The 27206-nt window shown below is 43.8% G+C and overlaps 1 protein-coding gene across 4 annotated transcripts in view; it reads right to left on the bottom strand.

Annotated features, from left to right (window-relative positions):
* Window positions 1–27206, bottom strand: part of ILDR2 (immunoglobulin like domain containing receptor 2) — a 1152771-nt gene that overhangs the window by 76669 nt on the left and 1048896 nt on the right. For all 4 annotated transcript variants that reach the window (XR_011283425.1, XM_069635971.1, XM_069635970.1 and 1 more), the window contains exons 5-7: window positions 22610–22756; window positions 14166–14336; window positions 444–560 (exon numbers count right to left, since the gene is read on the bottom strand). Coding sequence is in view for 3 of the 4 variants with exons in the window: in XM_069635971.1 (XP_069492072.1) it covers window positions 444–560; window positions 14166–14336; window positions 22610–22756 (435 nt within the window). In the remaining variant the exon portion in view is untranslated. The remainder of the gene's footprint in view (window positions 1–443; window positions 561–14165; window positions 14337–22609; window positions 22757–27206) is intronic.

Genomic DNA, 27206 nt, shown 5'->3' with positions numbered 1-27206 from the left:
ATTCCAACAGTGTAGAATGTTTAATGCTTTTCAAAAAGATCTTCACAGTTAATAACACTTAATACCATTATATATAAAAGGTTTCATCTCTGAGGCTCCTGTGTTACTTTTTATAGCAAAAGATATCTACACTGTTCATCTTGACAACACAGAATTCCAACTCATAAAATAGACTAGATTACAATAGACCAACTTGAAAATAAAAATAGTTTTCTTAAAGTGAAAACAACCTTTTGATTTCTATAACTTACTATATTCATGGCCTGATTCACAGAGCGTTTTCCTATGGGTTTGCACTATTATAAAAGGCTTCTGTGAATAAGGCCCTTAGTGGTTTGTGGGAATGCGCGCCCATCACTCATTCTCCCACGCCCCTTGCTAGAGCCCCCTCGCGCCGCCCTTCGATAGATCATCCCACTTAAAGCACTGTGTAAAAGTCTTACATTTCTCGCGCATCTTCCGCGTCGGGTCAAACTGGGCGAGTTCTTTCTCCACGTAGTACATGACCTTCATGGAGTCGCGTTCTTTGTCCGCTTGGATTCTGTACCCTTTGCGCACAGCTAGAAACGCAACAGGAATAAAAAAAGAAGAGCGCTTACTAAATAGCAAAGCATTTGCGAAGTTTCCGCAGCCCCCAGTTTCAGACAGATGCACAGAATCAACACAGAGTGAAACACTGCCTCCTACACAGCACTTTTATCTAACATGCCTAACAGAATTGTTATGTATGTTTATATACACATATTAGTGTCAGTCTTCCACAGTGAGCTATACGCTTATGCATAAGTGCCCGCCTTATGGTGTATTTTCTGGTAAAGCTATAGAACCGCAACAAATTGACAGATGGAAATCCTCATAGGGCATTATATTTATCTCATATACATTTTCTCATTGGGGTTTCAAAGCACACTTCAAGGTGTGCCAAGAAGTTCACCATTGCCTTCTTTAACGCATGGTCCTGAGTTGCATGCAGGGAGAAGGTCCCTAGGCTTAGACCTGGGGCATAGTACAAGAGGAAAAGAGCCCTCATGCAGCAAAATGTGCTTTCAAAACGTGTTTGCCTAGTGCTAAAGTGCTAACACCACTCCCTACTAGCAGCAGAGCAAAGTTTTCGCTGGTGCAAAAAGCAATGAAAGAATAGGTTGTTGTCCTAGGGTAAACTGTGACCTAGTGCTAATAAACTGCAAAATTGCAACTGCACCAGTGCAAGGTTTCTGTAATCTGGCTCCAGAAATGGTCTTCAATGGAAAAATAGTGCTTAGTGTCAGGCTCTGGATTATGGATCAGATCCCCCATCTCATTAACTGGAAACAGAACACCCATATCCTTAACATGGAACAGACCACTCATCTCATTAACATGGAACAGACCACACATCCCCTTAACATGGAACAGACCACCCATCTCCTTAACATGGATCAGACACCCATCTCATTAAATTGAAACAGACCACACATCTCCTTAACATGGAACAGACCATTCATCTCATTAACATGGAACAGACCACCCATCTCCTAACATGGAACAGACCACCCATCTCCTCAAATTGGAACAGACCACCCATCTCCTTAACATGGATGAGACACCCATCTCATTAACTTGAGAGAGACCACCCATCTGATTAAATTGAAACAGACCACACATCTCCTTAACATGGAACAGACCATTCATCTCATTAACATGGAACAGACCATCCATCTCATTAACATGGAACAGACCACCCATCTCCTAACCTGGAGCAGACCATCGAGCTCATTGACATGGAGCAGACCATCCATCTACTTGGCATGGAACAGATCACCCATTTCCTTAACATGGAACAGATCACCCATTTCCTTAACATGGAACAGATCACCCATTTCCTTAACTTGGAACAGACCACCCATCTCCTTAACATGGAATAGACCACCCATCTCCTTAACATGGAACACACCATCCATTTCACTAACATGGAATACAACATCCATCTCATTAACATGGAAAACACCACCCATCTCATTAACATGGAACAGACCACCCATCTCCTTAACATGGATGAGACACCCATCTCATTAGCTTGAGAGAGACCACCCATCTCATTAAATTGAAACAGACCACACATCTCCTTAACATGGAACAGACCATTCATCTCATTAGCATGGAACAGACAAGCCAACTCCTTAACATGGAACACACCATCCATCTCCTCAACATGGAACAGACCATCCATCCCATTAACACGGAGCAGACCACCCATCTCCTTAACATGAAACATACCATCCATCTCATGACCACGGAAGAGACCACCCATCTCCTTAACATGGAACAGACCACCCATCTCATTAACATGGAAGAAACCACCCATCTCCTAACATGGAACAGACCATCCATCTCCTTAACATGGAGCAGACCATCGAGCTCATTGACATGGAGCAGACCATCCATCTACTTGTCATGGAACAGATCACCCATCTCCTTAACATGGAACAGACCACCCCTCTCCTTAACATGGAACACACCACCCATATCCTTAACATGGAACAGACCACCCGTCTCCTTAACATGGAACACACCACCCATCTCTTTAACATGGAACAGACCACCCATCTTATTAACTTGAGAGAGGCCACCAATCTCATTAACTTGAGAGAGACCACCCATCTCATTAACTTGAAACAGACCACACATCTCCCTAACATGGAACAGACCACCTATCTCCTTAACATGGAACAGACCAACCAACTCTTTAACATGGTACACACCATCCATCTCATTAATATGGAACAGACCACCCATCTTCTCAACATGGAACAGACCATCCATCCCATTAACATGGAGCAGACCATCCATCTCATGACCATGGAAGACGCCACCCATCTCCTTAACATGGAACAGACAACCCATCTCATTAGCCTGGAAGAAACCACCCATCTCCTTAACATGGAACAGACCATCCATCCCCTTAACCTGGAGCAGACCATCGAGCTTATTGACATGGAGCAGACCATCCATCTCATTAACATGGAACAGACCACCAGTGTCATTACCATTCAATCACTCTTTGTACACCTTTTGGGAAATCATTGAAGTATTACCAGGTAAATGACACAAACACTTGGAATAGGGGCTTAGGAACAGTCCAGAGCCTACAAGTAATTATTGTATTTATTTATATTTATATACAGGAGTAACAATGCTCTTTTGATCACAAAAGAACGTTCAATAGGTAAGAAATCGAATTTGATGGGAATTAGTGAGCGTATTACAATGGGGTGAGTTTGAGGGACATTCTGACCAGGTTGTGGAGTGGAGTAAATGGAACAGTCACCAGAAACAATACATAAGTGGACATACATACATTAAGGACAACCAACATTGTACATCTTTAAGTGCAGGTAGGTGGTACGGCCAGATGTGCTTGGGATGTGACCATGATGGGTGGAAGTGCTACAGTGGAGGCAGAGGAAGTGAGGGACAGAGGAAGATTGGAGGCAAGGGAAAAATGTTTGCTAGAAGGCAGATGACAGGTAGGTTAAGAGGGCAACTCAGAGGCAAGAAGATAGTCTTTTAGTTTGGTTTTGGACAACTCCGTGTAGACTGTTTCTCAGATATCTGGGTGAAGAGAAGTTGATGCAAGTGGAGCAAGAAGAGAGAAAGAGCGGAAGCGAGAGGAAGCACAGGGAGGGCGAGGAGCCACAAGGGTAGTCGAGGAGGTAGAGCAGAGATTACGAGAAGTTTTGTAGCGTTGGATAGAGGAGGATAGATACAGTTGTGCCATATCATGGATAGATTTGTGAACCAGAAGAAGACATTTAAATCTGGCCCCGTTTTGCATCATCAGCCATCCAGCCTGGTGACGGTTCAAGGAAGTGGGTGTGAGTTGAGGGAGTTCAAAGAGAGTCCTGGTTGCGAAGTTAATCATCTTGTCGAGAGGACAGAAAGCATAGTTGGGAGACCAAAGAGGATGCTGGTACAGTAGTCCAGTTTAGAGAAGGCAAGAGTTGTTAAGAGAAGCTTGGCAGTGTTGAAAGAAAGGAGGTGCCTGATTTTCCCAACATATAGGAAGTTGAGGTGAACTGCTCTTCCAGTTTTGGAGATGAAAGTAGAGAAGGTGTGAGAAGGGTCATAGAAGACATTGACGTTTCTAGCTCAATAAGAGTAGGGGAGAGTGTCAGGTGGGAACCTGGAAGAGATGAGAGACCGCTTTTGGAAGGGAAGAAGAGCACCTCAGTTTTGGTAGAGTTTAACACCAGAGAGTGTAAAGCCATCCAATTATTAATGGCAATGAGACAGTTTAGAATTTTGATAGAGATATCAGAGGAGAGTTTTGAAAAAGAGAAAAAGATGTGGGTGTCGTCTGTATCTCAAAGGGGGAGATTAGTGCACCAAGAGCAGAAGTGTAGAGTGTAGAGAGGAGCAGACTCAAGACAGAGCCTTGTGGAACACCAAATGTTGGAGGAGTGAATTAAGAGGTGTTGTTGCTCTTGGAGACAGCAAATTGATGAGGTGCCAGGTAGGATTCAATCCAGGAAAGGGCTCCATCATGAATCCCAAGAAGAGAGTATTAAGGAGATCAGAGTGATCAACAGTGTCAAAGGCAGCAGACAGGTCAAGGAGAATTAGGATAGAGGATAGGTTAGAGTGCTTAGCAGAGACGATGAAGTTGGAGAAATTCATGAGAGCCGTTTCCGTTGAGATACAGGTGCGGAAAATCTGCTTTTTGGGGTTCTTGAGGCTGTGGATGTCTAAGAAAGTGGTAAGACGGTTGAACACAACCCTTTCAAGCGTAGAGTAGTGAAGGAATGTCACAAGTTGAAAGTTAGCTGGCAGGTTTGGGTCAGCCCCTTGCTTATTTTGGAGAGGGATGACCGTGGCTGTTTTGAAAACAGATGGAAAGCAAGCAGAGTGGAAGGACAGGTTAAACAGATCAGCAAGGTGAGAGGCCACTAAAGGGGCAATCGGCTTGACCAGATGTGGAGCAAGAGGGTCTGTTGGGGCACAAGAGGGGTTAGCCATCATCAGTAGAGATAGGACTTAGTGTGACTAATGAGGCAGAGGATGATGGTAGAGTAGACAGAGCGTAAAATGTAGGAAGAGGGAGTGTGAGGAAGCTCAGGAAAGCGTCTCTAATTTTGGATATGTTTACAGCAAAGTATTATAGGATTGGACCGACCCGCACCAAAGTAGGATTTGTCTCAGGGGCCCACTGTATGCCTAACACCATGGCTAATGCTAGGACCAGTGGCCATCATCTGGCATTAGCACCATTCAGGGCAGTTGACATCTTGCTTTGCACTGCTGTGCATGGCTTGGGTCTGGCTAAAAGTGCAAGCGCTGCTCCCTGGAAACACCAGATGGCAGTGCTGCAGCCAAATGTGAACTATGCTTATGGGTGCAGGTGCCCTGCAGTACTTCTCTTTTGCTACGCAAAGGAACTGGCATATGCCTTCTGCACGCCCTCATGTCCTGTGTTTTATGTTTGTCTTCCTGTGCAAACGTTTTGCGCCCAATGCCCACATGCTTTCGTCACATTAAAAATAAATAAATGAAAAATGAAAAAACAAATGTTGTCCTGGGCCTGGAGGCACAAAGTATATCTGGCCGCAGTCAAGAACGTGTTTGTCTAGCTTTTAGTAAGCTGCATTTTCATTGGATTATTTTGGTGCGAGAGCCCGTCAATCACTGGCCCACAATAGCAGGCAGTAGCTGGCACACTCTAAAAAAGCCAGTCTTTGTGATGTAGAATCAGGAGTCTGCAACCTTTGACTCTCAAAATGTTTTGGACACCAACTCACATCAGCTGTGGACAGCAAAGTCAATAGTGAGGGATCATGGGAGTAAACATCTGCAGACCCATGTGTTTAGAGAGAAGTATCAGACGAGCCAAACAGCGGTTTACTCTCCTGCCCTTTGGTCAATTGTCTCAACATCTCTACTGCTTATAGCTGCTGCTATCCTCCAAGAATCAATTAGGGTGCTAATAAGACATTGTTATTGGTGATTGAGGTGTGCACCTGTGTGTGTGAATGCCTGTACTAGGATTTGTATGTGCACCTATGTGCGTGTGGGCCTGTTTGTGCCCAGGTCTATTGATGCCACATTGTTTGTGTGTGCTATTCCCATTTGAGTGTGTGTATGCACTGCTCTGTCATTAGGTGTCGGTGGGTGCGCCTGTGTGGTCATGCGCTTGAATATGCATCTGTGTATGAGTGCATGCGTGCATGTGTTTAGATTGAAGAATTTTGCTAAGTAACTAATATGTCCTTGGGCTATTAATGATAATAATGCCTAAGGTGGAATTTTACTGGGTCAGTGGACAATTGAGTGTGGCAATGCATACTGTAGCGGGACCACATCAGCATCTGTACCCAATGAAAAACTCTGCACACTGCAGCCGGAACCTGTAAGATTGTGTTACACGCATCAGCTCTGGCACCGGGAGCTGCACATGCTCATTCAGTCACACACTCCCTCATCTTTTCACAATGCAAACCGTGTGACGTAGCCAAAAGAGACTAGGATATTGTATCAATAAAATTAATCTCCTCTCAAAGACACATTGGTATTCAAAACGTTGTTTTGTTTTGTCAGTTTCCACTGGCACTGTTGACCATAAAGTGCTACTGAGGTGCCTGAAGCTGCTTACAGGGGGAGGGGGCAACCCCTGGCACTAGGTTGCTTCTCCCTGGGTGACAGAACAGAGCCGGTAACCCATTGTATGTTTCCTGTTTGATGGGCCCCTTTAAGCTTCCACAGAAGGCTGTGCTGTGTCACCCCAATCTGTTGAATGCCTATTCCAGGATAGAAAGAGCCATTGGTGTGATGTTTACATAATACTCTGTTGGTACCAACCCACTTAGCCGAGTATGCCATGACAAAGGGACCAAAACTTAGAGCCAATTTGGGAGCAGCAAGTTTGGCTACATTGAACCCAGAGCGTTATACAAAAATGAGACTATTGACTACCCCACTCATAGTCCAAACAGGCTAGGCTTGGTGGTATATGTCATCTACTTATTTTGTGATTGATGCCTTCCAGATTGGTACCACATTACAATTTTCAAAAAATTCATTTTTTGCAACAGTTATCACAAAATGCCGCATACTGTTGAGACAATACATAGAACCATATCACTTACACACCCTCAAGGGTGAACACTAAAAATCATCAATCATAAATTAGTCCATATCAATTTATTATTAAGACAAATTTAGAAAACTTAAAAAAGAGAGAAAGCAGAACATACAGATATGTGTCACAACTCAATGCTGCATGATCGACTTAATCTAATCCTAAAAACAGAGTCAACTATAGGGGTTAGTTGAATTAATGAAAACTGACTTATATCAATAAGGCAGTATTTAGATACAAGACTTCAAACAGTTGGTAAGTCTTTTGTCAAGTGTCGACATGTTTCGGCCCTTCTGGAGATTAAGGCACTATCTCTAGTGTCTCTACACCCATAGTGTTTTCAACGGCCTTCTTCAGGACAGACAATTTCTTTAAATCAGATAGGAAACCTCTTTCATATAATCCGACAAGTTTAGCGCAATCTAAAAACAAACATACAAAACATTGAAAGCGACACAGGTTCGATTGTTCCAAAACAGTGCATATTATCTAAAACACATTTTACTTGTACCATAATTTACAAAGATTTTTCAAAATATTTCCATCCTTCAGAACGAATCAACAAAGGACATGGAAGACAACACCAATGATACTGGTGTCCCCACTAGGGAGCAACAATCAATACATATCACCAAGCCTTAACTTACATCCTGGATGGACGTGAGATCAAGAAATCCGGCTCCGGAATAGCCGTAACAGATTCAGAGTTCTGGTTTTCTTGTCACCGGATGTTCGTGGATCACCCTTTTTTTATTCATCTGGCCCGACATCTAATGGGAACCTATATTAGGGGAGGGACAAACCTCCTGATTTCAGTTTCTATTTTGACAGCAGAGACTCACTCACTACACAACAACTTAATTGCTTGTAAAACAGTATGTTCTCTGTTTTTGCATTAGCCGACACATACAGAACCATAGTGTTATTACTATTATTGTCATGTACACTACAAACTCTTTTACCGGCTATTTCAGGAATTTATTAATTCACAAATTATTTAGAAATTATTATCGCCAAAAAAGGGGTAACTCACTTGGGTCTGCTAGATGTGAGGCAAAAAATTCTGTAGTGTTGTTAAGGACCCAATGATGTACTTGCTTGCCCTTCAGGAGGCCGCAATATATGCGGCTTCGAGTCAGCCTCTTAAGTAGTTTGCCTGTGAAAATTACGAAAACCAATTGTGTAGCCGTGGACAAACACACAACACCTTCACGTATTTTTCAAAAGCACCCAAATAGGTGCACTTTATGAGGATGTTCCCTCCCACGTTATAGACATCTAATAGTGTCTCTTGGCCCAGACACGCTTATGGCGCATTTCGTATGCTTTAAAATGAAGACAAAACGAAAGCGAAGCTCATGTCTTCCTTTTAGCGCTAACATGTCTTACCATAAAAACTCATCCAAGCAGCGAACAACAGCATCCCATCGGTTGCGTTCCCACACTCGACTGCCGACTGAGCTGATTTATCCTCCTCGGCGGGGTCATGTGATCAATCACGTGATCATGCATTCCCTGAGTTAAAGGCGCAGTGCTCTTTTGAGCTTCAGACCCGCAAACAAATACCCAAATGGTAATTGAAGCGGTCAAACAGGATGTAACTTTTGACTTCATGTACACACATGATGTCCTCACTGTTTCTTGTTCATTTCTTATATGGACACAACAACGGAACGCTGCAAAAGATCACAGAGCTCCATTTTTAAAAATTACAAACATCATTTTAGAAAAAGCAAACAAACTTATCAACTGGTGGCCCACTTCATGACAGGGAAATGAGGGAGTTCCATTCCACAGCTGTATTCAAACCCCTGGTGGCAGTATTAAGTGAATAAATCCAGCGTTGTTCGCTCAAACTCAGGAGCATCTCTCTATTGCCTCCTCTTTCAGTTGTAGGAATGGTTTGTAATACAAACCAGAAAAGATCAGTATACATGTGTTTTTTTCTGTTCATAATGTGCAACTAAGGGTTTATTGGCTACTTTGTTCTTTAAACAGGATTTATGTTCACAAATGCGTTTTTTCACGCATCTTTTAGTTTTGCCTATATAAATCAGATTACAAGGGCATTTTATGCCGTTAATTACCCATGATGAACTACAATTCGAAAAATTACGAAAAATACCCAATTTTTTCCGATGAGGTCAATTGACACATCTTACAAACCCTGGATTTTGAACCCACCATCCCACGTCTTGCATTTAAGAGACAAAAGAACGTCAGAGATTTAGTAGTTCATACATATCCGAGGAAGGAGGCAATACCCAATCAAACCCAATCAAACCAGTTTGTGGCACTTGCCACCGGTAATTGGGCATTTCAAGTGTGTCAGATGTGTAGTTTGCCCCCTTACAAGTAATTTGAAATCAATTGACCTTAACAGAAAAAATTGGGTATTTCATAATTTTTCGAATTGTAGTTCATCATGGGTAATTTACGGTATAAAATGCCTTTGTAATCTGATTTATATAGGCAAAACTAAAAGATGCGTGAAACAACTCATTTGTGAACATAAATCCTGTTTAAAGAACAAAGTAGCTAATAAACCCTTAGTTGCACATTATGAACAGAAAAAACACATGTATACTGATCTTTTCTGGTTTGTATTACAAACCATTCCTGCAACTGAAAGAGGAGGCAATAGAGAGATGCTCCTGAGTTTGAGCGAACAACTCTGGATTTATTCACTTACTACTGCCACCAGGGGTTTAAATACAGCTGTGGAATGGAACTCCCTCATTTCCCTGTCATGAAGTGGGCCGCCAGCTGATGAGTTTGTTTGCTTTTTCTAAAATGATGTTTGTAATTTTTAAAAATGGAGCTCTGTGATCTTTTGCAGCGTTCCGTTGTTGTGTCCATATAAGAAATGAACAAGAAACAGTGAGGACATCATGTGTGTACATGAAGTCAAAAGTTACATCCTGTTTGACCGCTTCAAATACCATTTAGGTATTTGTTTGCGGGTCTGAAGCTCCAAAGAGCACTGCGCCTTTAACTCAGGGAATGCATGATCACGTGATTGATCACATGACCCCGCCGAGGAGGATAAATCAGCTCAGTCGGCAGTCGAGTGCGGGAACGCAACCGATGGGATGCTGTTGTTCGCTGCTTGGACGAGTTTTTAAGGTAAGACATGTTAGTGCTAAAAGGAAGACACGAGCTTCGCTTTCGTTTTATCTTCATTTTAAAGCGTAAGAAATGCACCATAAGCGTGTCTGGGCCAAGAGACACTATTAGATGTCTATAACGTGGGAGGGAACATCCTCATAAAGTGCACCTATTTGGGTGCTTTTGAAAAATACGTGAAGGTGTTGTGTGTTTGTCCACGACTTCACAATTGGTTTTCGTAATTTTCACAGGCAAACTACTTAAGAGGCTGACTCGAAGCTGCATCTATTGCGGCCTCCCGAAGGGAAAGCGAGTACATCATTGGGTCCTTAACAACACTACGGAATGTTTTGCCTCACATCTAGCAGAGCCAAGTGAGTTACCCCTTTTTTGGCGATAATAATTTCTAAATAATTTGTGAATTAATAAATTTCTGAAATAGCCGGTAAAAGAGTTCGTAGTGTACATGACAATAATAGTAATAACACTATGGTTCTGTATGTGTCGGCTAATGCAAAAACAGAGAACATACTGTTTTACAAGCAATTAAGTTGTTGTGTAGTGAGTGAGTCGCTGCTGTCAAACTAGAAACTGAAATAAGGAGGTTTGTCCCTCCCCTAATATAGGTTCCCATTAGATGTCGGGCCAGATGAATAAATAAAGGGTGATCCACGAACATCCGGTGACAAGAAAATCAGAACTCTGAATCTGTTACGGCTATTTCGGAGCCGGATTTCTTGATCTCACGTCCATCCAGGATGTAAATTAAGGCTTGGTGATATATATTGACTGTTGTTCCCTAGTGGGGACACCAGTATCATTGGTGTTGACTTCCATGTCCTTTGTTGATTCGTTCTGAAGGATGAAAATATTTTGAAAAATCTTTGTAAATTATGGTACAAGTAAAATGTGTTTTAGATAATATGCACTGTTTTGGAACAATCGAACCTGTGTCGCTTACAATGTTTTGTATGTTTGTTTTTAGATTGCGCTAAACTTGTCGGGGTATATGAAAGAGGTTTCCTATCTGATTTAAAGAAATTGTCTGTCCTGAAGAAGGCCGTTGAAAAAACTATGGGTGTAGAGACACTAGAGATAGTGCCTTAATCTCCAGAAGGGCCGAAACATGTCGACACTTGACAAAAGACTTACCAACTGTTTGAAGTCTTGTATCTAAATACTGCCTCATTGATATAAGTCAGTTTTCATTAATTCAACTAACCCCCATAGTTGACTCTGTTTTTAGGATTAGATTAAGTCGATCATGCAGCATTGAGTTGTGACACATATCTGTATGTTCGGCTTTCTCTCTTTTTTAACTTTTCTAAATTTGTCTTAATAATACATTGATATGGACTAATTTATGATTGATGATTTTTAGTCTTCACCCTTGACGGTGTGTAAGCAATATGGTTCTATGTATTGTCTCAAAAGTATGTGACAATTTGTGATAACGGTTGCAAAAAATGAATTTTTTGAAAATTGTTAATGTGATACAAATCTGGAAGGCATCAATCACAAAATAAACAGATAACATATACCACCAAGCCTAGCCTGTTTGGACTATGAGTGGGGTAGTCAATAGTCTCATTTTTGTATAACGCTCCCAGCTTTGTTCTCCCATTCCGAGACTTTGACCCCCCATAAACAAAAATTGAGGGATATTACCTGTTTAGAGGTAACTACATTGAACCCAGACAAAATTAAATTAAATTGAATTACAAACTCCAACATCCCCATAAATATAGTGTGGTGGTAGAGGGCAGTTGCGCCCCACGCTGTTGGCTGCCTTCATGCATTACCGTCATGGCTGACAGCTAGTGGCAGTGTGCAATGCCATGCCTTGCTTATGGTGACTGTGCAAGTATCACTGTTAAAACATATTACAGACTTTGCAGCAAACACATGCATGCACGTCATTCTATTCATCAAAGTCATGCATGCACTTGTTCCTTTGCAGCAAAGCCATGCGTGCACTTGATACTTTGCCGCAAAGTCATACATGTGCTTGATCCTTTGCAGCAAACTCATGCATGCACTTGATCCTTTGCAGTAAATGCATGCATGCATGTCATCCTATTCAGCAAAGTCATGCATGCACTTGATCCTTGGCAGCAAAGTCATACATGCGCTTGATCCTTTGCAGCAAACTCATGCATGCACTTGATCCTTTGCAGCAAAGTCATACATGCCCTTGATACTTTGCAGCAAACTCATGCATGCACTTGATCCTTTGCAACAAAGTCATACATGCGCTTGATCCTTTGCAGCAAACTCATGTATACTCTTGATCTTTTGCAGTAAACACATGTGTGCACTTGATCCTTTACAGCAAAGTCATACATGCACTTGATTCATCAGTTGCGCCTACACTTTTTAAACAGAGAATCTGATGGTGAAGCATATATTTTCACAGTCCCAACTGAAATGGAAAACATGCTTCTTTTTAATCTACCATTCCACAATATGGAGTATATTATTTTAATATAGCGCTTAATACTATACCCCTCCCGCTCCTAAGGGCTGTAATGGTAGGTCTTTTTGTACACAGTGTAATGGTAGGGGGTTTCTGCATAACCATTCCCTGGGGATCGTGTTAGAACCATCAGATTGAATTAAGGAGCCACTGATCCCCCCAGTCCTAACAGAACTCAATGATGCTGTCAGAGTAGTCTTAGAAGGGACGGCCTGCCGTCCCAGCCTTGCCCTCCCTGAACTCTGTGGAGCTGTCATGATAGCAAAAAGGATGGACATTCCTTTTTTATCCCACTGAGCTAATCTCGGGACTGACGTGACGTGGGGCTAGCTAGCCTTTTAGGTGTAGCCGCTGAGCTTCTATCCGGGCTACAACCAAAAGACCCGGGGCTATAGCCCCCTCAGGCCCTCCCCTACCAACACCTCTGAAATTAACTAAGAGAATATTAAGAGCCAGCAGAAATGAGAATACTCACTCTCATTTTCCGAACATCAATGCAGCCATAGAAATGTTGCAAAGGAGACTACAATCCACCAATCCCCAGCCAAGTAAAGCACACATGACCGTTCATTTAAATACTGAATAAACTCACCATCCAAAATTCTCTGTATTTTCCATCCCCTGCGTGACCTCGCGAGAACCATTATAAACCTGATCAGCCTGTACTGGATCCCGTCAGACTTAATGTAAGCGTCATTACCCAAAATGATCTCCTTTTACATTAATCAACTTTTCTTCATCAAGAACTGATCCATGCAGTGGCCGCGTGCTCAGCCAAAAGCAAAGGATCGTTCCTGAGCCTGGCTTTCCCTGGATCCATGAGGGTGAAATTAGGAAAACCAATCCTTTTCTTGCAATGCTGCAAAACTCTGCAACTCTCCACCAGATGAGATACAACTCTGGGCCTGTAGTTGCCACAAAACTCTCTCCCTCGCTCCTGTCATTCCAAAGATCTTTAAACCCCAACCTCTTCATATCAGCTATTGGTATTGATCTACTAAGGATAGTCTCTCTTCCCACCACTGGACCTTTCATTGCAAATGTATTGCTCAAAATTGAGTTTTTGTAAATCACTCTCTTGCCATATGGCTATGATGGCTCAACAAATAAACCAAGAAGTTGAATAAAATCAGTGCACAAATTCCCACTGAAGAATTCAGGATGGGTGTGCCTCAGATCGCACCCAATTAAAACTTGTTTGAGCCATCAGTCAACAGGCTGTTCCTCTTAACCCTTCCATGAGGTCTCTGGGGAAATTCCAGAGGTGAGGCAGACTCACACATCTGCCCTGGGGTTTATCGATCAGCAAGGCCATTTACCAGTTGACTCGAGTGATTCACCCCTAGCCAAACTGGAATCATACTTTCCTCACTTCATTTGGACAAGGCCCTTGTTATTCGGTTGTCCTTCGAATAATTTGAACATATGTATTAGAAAGGAGCACTAAGAGAAAGAGAGAATCCAGTTTACCATTTTGCCCGCTCATGGAGTCGCTCTGCACCAGCGGTGGAACGTGCTGCTTCTCGATCAGCATCGGAGGCGGGACGGGAGCCACTGGGACAGTGGAGATGTAGTAGGGAGGGCAGTTGGTGGGGACCACGGGAGGGTATCCAGCCTTCGCAGCCTTGCCCGCCTCATACACTAGAGGAGAGAAAGAGAAGACGTTCATGTTTATTGAACAGCAAACAGTGTTCGAAGTGAGCGGGAGCTATGGGGGAACAGTTCCACTTCTTTTCAAAAACCTTTTCACCATTCCAGGAACAGTTCTTTTTGAAGTTAAAACATACCTCTTCATTGTAGAGCAGTACCAGCTAAACAGAAATCTGTTTCACCGTAAATTTACAAAGTCTGAAAACATCTCAGACTGGAATAACTATCTGGCTTCATCTTAACTATCGGAAACTGTAAGGGGTTCTGCTAACACTGAGAAATGTTCTCTTGCAACCACCCGCCTTCCCCCCTATCTCCTTCTGATTTTTTGAAAACTTGTCAAGTTGTTATCTTTGCTTGAATACTAAGATGTTACAGTTGATGGAGGTCCAGGCCGTTTCTGCAGGATTTTATTTTAACATTAGTTAGCTTCATGGGATTTGCCCCTTGATGCCACTGAACAAGTGTGCAGTTATAGTAGACTAGTCACTTACACTACTGCAATGCACTCCTGTGGAATACATGAGGACCACGGACTATCCATCCCTCAGACTCTTTCCAACCAGAAGAGATACAAGATATTCAGTCTTGGGATCCAGGCTTTGTAATACATTGAAACATGTGCGGCACCTTGCTCCCTCCCGCCTACCCCGGCCCCCACTGGAGTTACAGTTCCACTTTTCTGTATTAGCACACTTCCACTATTGACAGCAAAGCTATGCCCAACTCTAGCTGACCTGCCACAGGGACATCGGAATTCTACAACAGCCAACGCAGTCAATGCTCTTGAGCAGTGATCGTTTAGTTAGGGATTATTTAAGGAGGGTATCTGGGCTTTGCATCGAATGCATTTCCATCGAATGCATTTGTATCGAGGGATTTGCATCGAAAAAAAACATTTGTTCTGGTTTGTTTTAAAGGGTAAAACACCGGGGGCTGGGAGGGTCCCCCATAAATAAAAAAAGAAAAGAAAATGCATTAGAGGAAAATGTTTTTGATGCAAACAATTTGATGCAAATGTCCCTCGATGCAAATAATTTGATGCAAAGACCATAAACCTTTCAAAGCGCATACAGTGGCCATAAAATGGCTTCTCCCTGCTAAGGATTTGAGGGTTAGTATTTAGATTCTGGTATAGCCTATGTATGTTGGTCACTTCGCGTCATAAGTGCCACTGAGTAATGCAGCGCACAAAGAGGAGGAGCATGGAACGCCAGGCCCTGAGAACATCGCTTTACGGACACATTGCCTCAGCGGCACACCGGGACATGGAGAGGCCTCAGAAAGACTCATAGCTGCCTCAGTCAAGTGCACAGTGATGGCGTGGGTTGGTAAGAGTAACTTATTCCCACAGCCCTCAAATGAAGGAGACCGCTAAGGACTAGGTGTGGGGTGCAAAGAGGGGCTGAAGGGGCTGTGGGTGCATGCTTACTAGTTAGGGTGCGATGATGCATGGTCAGAAGAGGCTTCCTGCTGGAGGAATGCAGTATAAGGTATTTGGGGGACATGCTGGCGAGGATAGGCGTTTAGGTGGGACAAAGGGGCACAGAAACAAATGTTTGGCCGAACCTCCTAAGAAGATAGAAAAGGGAGGCAGTGGCCGAGTGGGAGGGCAGTGTTTAGGAGGAACACAAGTAGAGTGGAAAACATTCAGCGTTCGGTGGGAAGCATTTTTTGAGTGTGTTAGGACACAATTCTATTTTGGGGGTTCTCGTGTCTGATTTTAGAGGGCCCCCTAAACTTTTCGCTTTTTCCCCTGATGCTTTTCTTGAATCTTTGACTTCATATTTGTGAGCAGGGGCACTCCTACTAAAGCCCCCTGGTCACTGCATCCATTTCAATGCGCTGTCCTATGGTAGGCGTATGGCTACGAGGGTAGGGGTACTTTATAGGCACCCCATTTTAGTCCCAAGGTGATTCTAATTCCATACACATATGCTGTGGAGTAAGCTGGTGGCAGGTGTAATTTAGTTTTGCCTTCACCGGGCACTCAGTCATTTGTATCAGATTAGTAGCCCAATGTCACAATAGGGTAGTCATTAGGGCACTGTTGCATGTTTATTAAGCCCTGAGCCCGGCCATTTTATTTTGGGCCATCCCCTGGTCTGTGTGGACTAGGGGCAGGACTGAAATGATTGTTTCCCTAATGATGGGGTCACTCCGAGTTCAGCTCTGCACCCTCTAGTGTGGTTTATGGTGGCTGAGTCAGGGTTCCTGCCCCCAGACAAGCCCAATGCACATCCTCTATGAGTGAACCTGATTGGTTGGTGGTTTCTATAGGCTACCTGTTTGGCTAACTGCCAAAACCTGTGTGTGTCTGGCTGATGTGTGATTGGAGGGCTGGCAGTACAGAGAGTGTGCTGATCTAGCAGAGACCCTGTGCATTCCTCAGACCAGTAGATATATATCTGAGATGCTGAAGGACTGCCAGGCAGATAGGTTGCTACTTCTGAGGACCAGGTTTAGCCATACAGGTTGGACTCTCGTTCCGTTGTCCACGCGCCCAGCTAATTTTGCGGCTGATGGAATCCCTTGGTGAGCTTTCCCACATCGCCCCGTTCCTCCTTGCTGTGTGGGCAAGCTGTCCTCTGCTGGGACTGTTTCTGGGTCGTTGCAGTGTTGCCTCCCTGCGAAATACTAGACCAATCGCTTCAAGGTAGGGAGCCTACCCAGCCTCGGAAAGTGGTGGGTCACCACTACTCCACTAGAGCTCTGTCTTCAGATGTCCTGGGTCACCTCCAGCCATTGCTCTCATTGTGGGACCATTTGTTATTGGCTGTCTGACCCATCTTGCTCCTTGAACTCTGCAAATCCTATTGGTCGGGTTCCTCTGTCTCTGCTTATGGTTGACCGGTCACCCTTCTGCTACGATGGGTTATTCAGTTTTGTATCCACTTGGGCCATCACTGGTATCTGGTTCAAGTCCTGGGGTACTGTATACTTGTTCCAGCACTCTAAAATAAGCCTTGTCTTTACCTGTTCTGCTGCCATTTCCTAACCAAATCTTCAGTGGCTGGCTTCCTAGGTTTTTGTCCCAAGTCCCGGGATCCTTATATTATCCGAAAATTGTCTTCCATTTCCAGAAGTAGTTGGGCTTTGTAGCCCCTTGACGCCCGCACCATGAATCGCCTTTGACTTCCATTGGTCTGAATTCTGCCTAGCATCCATCCTTTTCTAGCTGGCTGGATCCTGAACCTGGAGCTCTTCAAGGGGGTCTCATCTTGGTTGCTCACTTGGCTGCACCTGTGGGGTAGCAGTAGTACTTGCCCATCCTTGAGTCATAACCTCAGGCTGCCCATGAGACTAGTCCAGGTGTTTTCTGTAGAGAAATCTTTCACACACTTTTGAACCCCTCCCAAGTATGTAAAATGGATACTTACCTGTATTGTGGTATTTTTCTTGGCCCCACCTTGGGCTCTTAGAGTTCTCTGCCAAAAACTGTAATTAGTGCTAGTGGTTATGGGGTTTAATGTATACACATCTGCTGTTCACTTAGGATGCACTCTTGTGTCGTAGGAAAACACTGGTCACTTGGTTACACTTTTCGGTATTAGTAGTTGGGGGGACAATTGCTGAACCCATGTACTCGCATATGTGTATGCATGTAACTGCCTGCTAAGGATCCCTTCTCTCTGCACCCCTTAGTAACATAATGTGTAGAGTCTACCGCCTGGTATAGGACGTGCATTATTTACTCTTTTGCTGATTGTGTACATGCATGGAGACTCATTAAAAGTTCGGCTGTGCAGGAATACATATTACTGCCACTTTTTTGGTGGTAACATAATTACTGCTGTATTTCTAGCACGGACAAATGATGTATTTGGGGGTAATGTGGAGGGGGATCCTCCTCTTTACTTCCGAACATCAGCAGATTTACCACGCAGTAAATCACAAAACTATTCCCATGGAGACATATGGATTCCAAAAATGCGGAATTACCACCACTTTTAATCCTGTGGTAAACCCACCGGATCAAGTGGTGATAAGGGTAATCGAGTTTGGCAGTCATTTCACTGGATTTACTGCTGAATTACCACCAAACTCGGAATGAGACTCAGCTGTTTTACTGTGTCTTGTGCCTAAGTCAAAGCACGTTTTTGAACTGATACTCGCCTTATGTGTAATTCTATATTAAATCAGGTTTATTTTTCATAATACCTGTGTAGCATCTATAGGGACTGACTGTACCTATCTGCCAGCCTTCTCCCCTCCCTTGAGTGAAGCCTGACTGCACTGCCATTGCTACTCAAGGTGAACGTGGACTATCTTGTGGTTGGATTCTTGTCTTGCCTTTAGGATAGATGCTTTTATTCACCTCACCTCACCATAGGGTTGGGGAAAAACGTCCTTAAGAGGGTTGCAGGGGGTGCAGCCGGCATTCAACAAGTGACCACAAGACATAGAATCATATACCATCAAACCTAGCTAGGAAGCAACAGAGGGCTTTGCATAGGGGACACAGTCAAGGGGTTACAGTGAGGGTTCAGAGGTAGCTGAGGCTTCTGGAATTGGTAGTGGGAGCAGGGGTGAGATTGGTATTGGTAGCAGGGGAGGGGGTCTTCGGGATAGGAGTCCTCCAGAAGAGTAGTTGTGAACAGATGTGGCATAAGAGCGTTCCTGGAACTCCCAGGGGTCATTAACATACCAATTGAAAGTGGTGTCAGCAGGAATTAGCATATCAAGGTGCCCTCTGAAAACAGTGGAGGGCTACTGAAAAAAGTGGAGGGTCACGGTCCACCCACGTGTACCTTCGACTTGAGCCCTGATTGCCCCTCTAGCCACCAAGAGAGAAGTGGTAGGCTGCTTTGAGAGTCCTGCTGCCAGGATGGCCAAACTCTGACCTCCCAGTGACATACTTGCCAACATAACCCATTCCAATCTGTGGGTGCATATCCAGTCCCGTTTTTTATTTGCATTCTGGGACTTGTAGTCCGAGTTTTAAAAGTGGAACTACAAGTCCCTAAATGCAAAGGAAAAAGCCAGGACTGGATAAGCATCTACAGACTGGAACGGGTCATGTTGGCAAGTATGCAATGTATGTCTTTTGAACTTTAGCATCAGTATTGGGCCCTTTAAGAAGAATCGCAAGGAGTGACGCGTGACATTATGAGGAACCTTTATATGTAGGAAACTACACCCTTTGCCATTGAAGGCATGGTGTGCCATGCATTAGGACTTGAATTCCATGCTGTGTGAACCAGTAGCCAGTGCAGGGATTGACGGGCATGGGCTGAAGTTGTCTCTGCGGTGCAGGCGCGTGGGGATGTTCGCGACCACATTCTGCATGTATTATAGCCATTTCATGAGGTAGAGCAGGAGCCCCTGATGAACACTATTTGCAAGGGCGATGTTGGCTGTCACCAGTGCAAGGGCCACCTGGACCTTGAGAAGGAAGGTCATAAAGGTCAACGCTCTTCTCAGGGTCCAGAGTACAAAAACGCCAATCTTGGTCAAAGACGTATCCTTTGGGAGCCTCTATTACAACCCCCAGGTCCTTAACATATGTACTGGCAATGGACATGGGTGCAATGGGTCAGATCTCAGGTGGTCATCATTTTTTGAGTGTTTTTTTTTTCTTAGTGGCATTTATTTTTATCATGCCCCTAGCCACAGGTACCTATCCAAAAAGGCAGTTTGAGGAGTTAGACCTAGATTCAGCAGAGGGGGCTTGGGGGCACAGACAGCAGGAGGAATCTGTGTTTAAGAGTGCCAGGCTGTCCTTGCTGAGGGGCTTTGGGCAGCTGAAATCCATGAGCAGTTTCCACTAAACTGCTCAAACTAGTGAAACAAATGTGAGACTGTTTGGTTAATCAATATCCATTATGTGACCAGGCCATTGGACATAGAATTACTATAAAAAATCTTGAAGAAGGAAGTAGCCTCTTTCCTTTACCTTTTCATTATTTTCTGATAATAATTGTGAGTATATATATTGTACACACCGGATCCTGAGTTGCTGTTTATAAGTGTTATTGTTACCTGGCGCAATAGCCGTTCACTGATGAAGCTCAGAAGGATGAAGGGCTGAGCAGGTTACACATAGATGTCAGAGGCAGGTGCTTAACTCAAGGAGCTATCTTTTCCCTTGCACTAAATTAGATTTTTTGATTTCCATTTGGATCATTGTTTGCGAAAAACGTTGCGCAAATAAATGTCAAGACCTACTGCAGTAATATCGGAATGGGAATAGGAGACTGTTGGTTGTGATAACTCTCCCGAGTGAATGGCCACGGTTTCTTCCATTGTTCCAAATGAGTACTACAACAACTCAATAGCTTTGAATTTTTGGTTGGAGGAAGCTTGTAGAAGCAAGCATGTGGCTTCCATAGTGATCTAGAAAGTTGCAGTTATAAGTGGATCTGCAGTGGTGGAGACCATGGGCCTCATTACAAGATGTGCAGAATGGGTTTAACGGCACCGGTAATGGTGCCAGCGCTGTTAAACCCATTCCGCCCTATTACGAGGTTCCAGAGCTGGTCCCGCAAGGGGACCAGGGAGCTAACAACGGGCCCGTCGTAATCGGCCCATTGTTAGCTCCTGCACCCATTCCCATTGAGCCCTACGGGGGCTCAAATGGGAATGGGGAAGGTCTGGGCCGGGTTCCCTGAAGGAGGAATTACCGGGCCCTCCAAACTCGGAATGGCCCGGTAATTCCCCATTCAGGGAACCCGGACCCGATTTTGGAGGCAGCCATGGCGCCAATAGCACCATGGCTACCTCCAAAGTCGTATCTCCAAAGAATCTCTCTGGAGGTCCAGGTTGCACTTCCTCAAGACCATAAAGACCATCTGTGAAAACACATTGTGCGACCATGCGGCAGCTCCGCTTATTGATGCGCTTAGGCATTGACCATGGGTTAGAACTATAGTGTGCCCAGTGGTTGAAGTGGGAATCAGCAAAAAGACAGAGATTAAAAGACCGAACGGGGGTTTTGGCCGAATTTCGGCGTTTGAAAATACTAAACGGCTGAAAAGTTTGACCTAATCACGCATTCAGTGGCTGGGGCTGCGGGGGTGTCCCCCGCACCCTTGCTCACTATATTGTGAGTGTGGGTTGTGGGGGAGTCCCCCGCAGCCGGACACAAAAATAAAAGGGAAAGGACACTGCAGCGCCAGTTCCTGATCACAGAAGTTAACGTGAGCAGGGGTCGGAGGGACACAGCAAGTCGGCAGCAAGGTAAGTAGGGGTGTGTGGGTGGGGGTGGGATGGGGTTGTGTGCGGTGGCCAAGTCGGTGATGTTCAGGGGAGAAAAGACCAAAGGTTATTTCGGAAAAATAATCTTCAGTCTTTTCTCCCTCGAACATTTCCATCTCAGGCTTTCAAACCCGATCCGTTGAAGTGTACGAAAAGAAGTTGTGGAACTATGATCCCTCATACCTCTCAACTCACCCGCTTTTGGCGGGTGTCACCCGCCACTTAAGCAGCTCCCTCACCCGCCAAACTCCCCACACGCCCATAGCAATCAATGGGCTTCTCACCCGCCAAATGCAAAATCGGGTGTATTCACCCGCCCAGCGACCATGAAAGGTTGAGAGCTATGGATCCCTGCAGGCTTGACCATGCTCCCCTCAGACCCCATTGCCATGCACCCCCATGCAAGTTTCAACCTCTTCCTGACTTTTATTTTAAAACAAAACCATTCTGGAGCAATTTCTTTTCAAAATAAAAGTTTAGGACCTGTAAAACGTAATTGAAAAAAGTAGAGGAGCACCGCTCCCAACCACTCCCACCCATTTCGACCACTGAGTGTGTTTGGTTGTCACAAAATGATGAAATGATGGCAGAGGGGTACCATTCACTGCCCTTCTCAATTTCGTCAATACTTGCAAATCAACTATTTGATATGAAACCCAAAAGAAAATCAGAAACGATATCACAAATGCATTCTGGAAGAAAGTCTGATGGTACTTTTCCACAGACTATGTTGTTGTGTATTCATTTGGTCAGCTAGTGCTCGAAACCACACCTGTGAATGTTAGTCAGTTACTAAGCAACTAGTGACAGTCAAGAACAGAGGGGGTGGCCAAGGAGGGCCACGGCCACCCTAATGAAACCGCTGCTCCCCCCACCGGCCCGCCTGCCGGTTATGTATTTGTTTTAGTGGACCACCCCAAGATTTGCAGTGACCTCATCAGGCCACCCCTATGAAAAATGTCTGAGGGGGCCACTGGTCAAGAAGGCCAAACCGAGACAGGTGGACAAGTAGCCCGCAAGAAAAGCGCATGGTGAAAGCTATTGCGGCATTCCTTGTGGCTACTCACGTGCTTTGGGACAGCAGCATGTATCCGGACAGCAGGGACAGCGGACATAGCAGCAACAGCTATGGGGGCAGCATTGACACCAGCACAAGCCCACCATGACGAAGAAGAGCACCGTGCCCAAGATCACCAGGCAGACGAAGGCCCACTCTAAAAAGAATCACAGGGATGCCAATATTAGAAAAGAAAGCAGAGGTATTCATTTGAAGTATTTTCTTGCAGTACTTTTCAACCACTTCTTTCAGAAATGTTGCAAACCCATTGCATGTGCTTCACATGGCTAAAAAGTTGTGCTGACCAGACCCAGGGCCAGATATATGAATAACAGTCTTATACAAAGCATGTAGAAAAAAATGAAAGGTGCACTCCAAAGGGCCAGATATGTGAATAACAGTCTTATACAAAGCATGTAGAAAAAAATGAAAGGTGCACTCCGCAGGGCCAGATATGTGAATAACAGTCTTATACAAAGCATGTAGAAAAAAATGAAAGGTGCACTCCACAGGGCCAGATATGTGAATAACAGTCTTAAACAAAGCATGTAGAAAAAAATGAAAGGTGCACTCCACAGGGCCAGATATGTGAATAACAGTCTTATACAAAGCATGTAGAAAAAAATGAAAGGTGCACTCCAAAGGGCCAGATATGTGAATAACAGTCTTATACAAAGCATGTAGAAAAAAATGAAAGGTGCACTCCACAGGGCCAGATATGTGAATAACAGTCTTATACAAAGCATGTAGAAAAAATGAAAGGTGCACTCCACAGGGCCAGATATGTGAATAACAGTCTTATACAAAGCATGTAGAAAAAAATGAAAGGTGCACTCCACAGGGCCAGATATGTGAATAACAGTCTTATACAAAGCATGTAGAAAAAATGAAAGGTGCAGTCCACAGGGCCAAATATGTGAATAACAGTCTTATACAAAGCATATAAAAAAAATGAAAGGTGCACTCCACAGGGCCAGATATGTGAATAACAGTCTTATACAAAGCATGTAGAAAAAATGAAAGGTGCACTCCACAGGGCCAGATATGTGAACAACAGTCTTATACAAAGCCTGCAGAAAAAATGAAAGGTGCACTCCACCCAAAAACTAGATTCTCTCCTCTAAAGCAACAATGAAAATGGTTCACCACAGCAATCCTTTAATTCAAACTTCAGCTGTGCTCACTGGAACAAGGCTGGTGTCACTCCTGTGCAGCCCACTGTCAAGATGGTCAACCTCCCCCACCATGGACGCTACAATAAAATAATAATCAGAAAAACAAAATAAGCCCACCTTCCACAAGGATGAGCAATGCCCTTTACACAGATTACCGTGAAATCATCAGAAAGAAATACCTACTGAGAAGGAGAACCCCACAGCACCCCACTTCCCCTACCTTCACCTATACCCTTACCCCACCCCACATCTATATATTATTTCAAATGTACAAAAATACCTAATAAATTCAACCAAATAAATTCGGTCAATTCTCATTAGGTATTTTTGTATTTGATCATTTCTGCAGATGCCCCTTTACACCACCAAAGAATTCCTTGAAGTTCTCGGTGAACTCTGCAATTCCTAGAATTCTACATGTACCTTCACAAATTCACAAATCATGTGCAAAAACCTCTGCAAATTCTTTATTGACAAAATTGAAAGCATTTGTCATGGCACTTCTTCCAAAAAGCCTCCCTTCCATCTGTTTTCAGCCCATGGCCCACATCTCCCCATCTGATCTCCTCTCTACACTTTAACAAATCAGAAACTCAGGTTCCCCCTCAAACCCTACAAGAATGGATCTCCTTTCTACTCATGTAAATTACATCATTATGCTCCTGCCAGACACCTTTGATCCTCACCCGTATTCTTACTGACCACCCTCACTTTCAGCTGATCCTGTGTGTGCGGTAGCACGTTCCCCCCATATGCCTCAAGTCCCTAGAACCGCCTTCCCTTACTGACCAAGAACATTATCGATCACCTGTCTTTCCATCAAGTCTAAAAACACGGTTCTTCCAGCAAAACTGACGTGAAGCAACTCTGTCTACGTCAACTGGATCATAAGTGCTGATAGACCACCGCATAAGTATACATTACCCTATACACATTCTAAAGGTAAATCTATAACGGCAATGATTTATTCAAGAATAGCACCCGAATTGGCCAACCGACATGTTTCGCACTGCCAAATTCTTTATCAAGTTCATGTTATTGACACAGGGAATTTCGCTATTTTATATAGTAGACATTGAAGATATTTTTGTATAATTCTTCACAATTTCTATCTCATAAAACTCACAGAAACGTATCTCTTGCGAATAACAGCACACCAAATAATTGATGCAGGCCTAATTTCCTCTAACCATAAAACAGAAATAATAAAGAAAAGTCTGGTTATGTGAATACAAAAAAATAGACTTAATTCCACTGCTTGAAAAACTCACTGCCTGCAAAAGTCTCTTGCCACAGAAGTAGGAAAAGTATGCATATCTTGAATACACATTATTCTATTCTTGGCTTCATTTTTGTAGACCTCACAAATGTGACAGTGCCTAAAAGGATATACGAGTCCAGCGTTATCCCAGCGGTCGTACCGGGATACCACCAGTGCAAATAGCGTTACCACTACTCGGTCCAGCAGTGTTAGCGCCGGATCACGAAAAGCAGGTTAACGGTAAATTCTCATTTACAATGGCCCAGTGGGCGTGTCGTAGTGCTATTAGCGCTGGGTCAATTAGCGCTGGCGCTAATAGCGCCCAAAATAAGACAGAAAGCAGGATTTTTACCTCCAGCAAAATGCTGGTGGTAAAACTCCAAAGTTTCTGCACCAACTCATAATAGGGCCAGCCCTTAAATGCAGCAGTAATAGCGTTACCACCACATTTAAGGGCTAACGCCCAGCTCGTGATGAGGCTGATAGAAGCTTGTCACAGTTGACTCTTGCATACACCAGTACACAACATCTAATGTTTGGACCAATAATAAAAGCACTCAGCCATCTAGAAACACCCTAATACCACAAGACAATTAATATCTGAAAGCTGTGACCAGATAAACACAGTTATTTGTGAACAACTTAAATGACTTTTTTGTCAAAACAAAACAAAGATGTCAGAGGCTAAAACAAAATGACAGCCCATTTTCAAAGTATCTTTAAAAGAACTACATAATGTGATAACAGTGATCCAAGGATTAGTCTTAATAGACTACTGTGTTCCAAGCTTCCAGCCAGTCAGATAAGTCAAGAGCCTAAGAGACCTTATAAAAACAGGAGAAAATGGTATCCCCACGTGAGTATGTGCGGCTGTTATTGTATCAAGTGTCTCGATGCCTTTACAAATTCTTAACTTATTCCCTGAGCAATTCCCACTTAGCGCCACGTCCAGCCGCACTGTTTGATGCTGCAAAACATATTTCTCAGACAAATCTTGTCTGCTCAAGCTCCTCTGGGAAAGAATGGAGGGTCCAGCCACTTCCTTGCAATTAATAATGTTCCTATACACATTAAAGCATCCATAAGGTTGGCATCAGATCCAATGCTGTTTGGCATGTGGAAAATAAAAATCAGTCATCAGCGGAGGATCTTTGATCTTTGAAGAGCTTTTTAGTAAATGTGTTCTTTAATATTTCAGAAATATTTAAACGTTTATTTTTAATATTAAATAGTAATAGTAATATTAAATAAATATTTAATAGTTAACATTTTATTATGAAAAAAGGGAACAGAAGGTTGGCCTCGAAATGTAATCTGTTATTTAGACTGTACACCCCTGTTTTTACCTAACAATAGCATGATGCCATGAATTCACAGGACACAGTAACTGCAGCCTAGGCTGAGACGGCGAGTCAAAGGCTTGATTACGTAAACTAACTCCCATGAGTGCCCAGCCACAGCCTAAGAGTATTCCTGCCTCACACACCGGTATGACCAATCCCATGAAGATCTTGGCAGGACTCAGCAACCTCCAGGAAGGCCAGCCGGGGCTTCTGCTTCCAGGGAAGTCACGGTCGAAATTCCACCCTCGGTTAAATGTGCCCATATTTCCTTCCAGCTTTTCCCATCTGTAGACCCTGGCTGTTTGTGGCCGTTTAGGGCTCAGGGGAGTAAGTAGGTGGGCTTTAGCTGTTGGTTTTTTGGGCATAGTTTTCACATGCGTTGGCTGTCCATGACACTCTAGAAGGGTCAGAAGCCTGGCCACTGCTGAGCCAAAAACAGTCTTTGTGTCCTTAAGCACATTGGCCAGAAGAGAAGCCTAGGATATGGTGAAGTAAAAAAGAAATCCTTGTGGTAACCATGACATAAATGAGACCCCCCCCCCTCCCCAAAAAAATGTGTTTTGCTCATTTTTCGGGGAGCTTTTGCAAACTTGGCAAATTTGGATTTCTGACATACAACTCCTCTCAAATGTTGTTGGGGCCCTAGGGAAGTGTAAGCAGAAGGGCTTTAGTTTCTGTATTTCCAAAGCTCACCATGACACCGTGGAAGGCTCAAAAGCCTGGCCACTGCTGTGCCAAAGACAGGCTTTGTGTCCTTAAGCACTTTGCACAGAAGCTTAAGCCTAGGGTCTGGTGGGGAGGCTGGTGGAGAGTATTGTCATTGTCAAG

Source organism: Ambystoma mexicanum, chromosome 7p (assembly GCF_040938575.1).
Source record: "Ambystoma mexicanum isolate Mex_15411 chromosome 7p, UKY_AmexF1_1, whole genome shotgun sequence".
NCBI lineage: Eukaryota > Metazoa > Chordata > Amphibia > Caudata > Ambystomatidae > Ambystoma > Ambystoma mexicanum.
The sequence above is the reverse complement of the archived record's forward strand: the minus strand, read 5'-3'. Positions and strand labels throughout refer to the sequence as shown.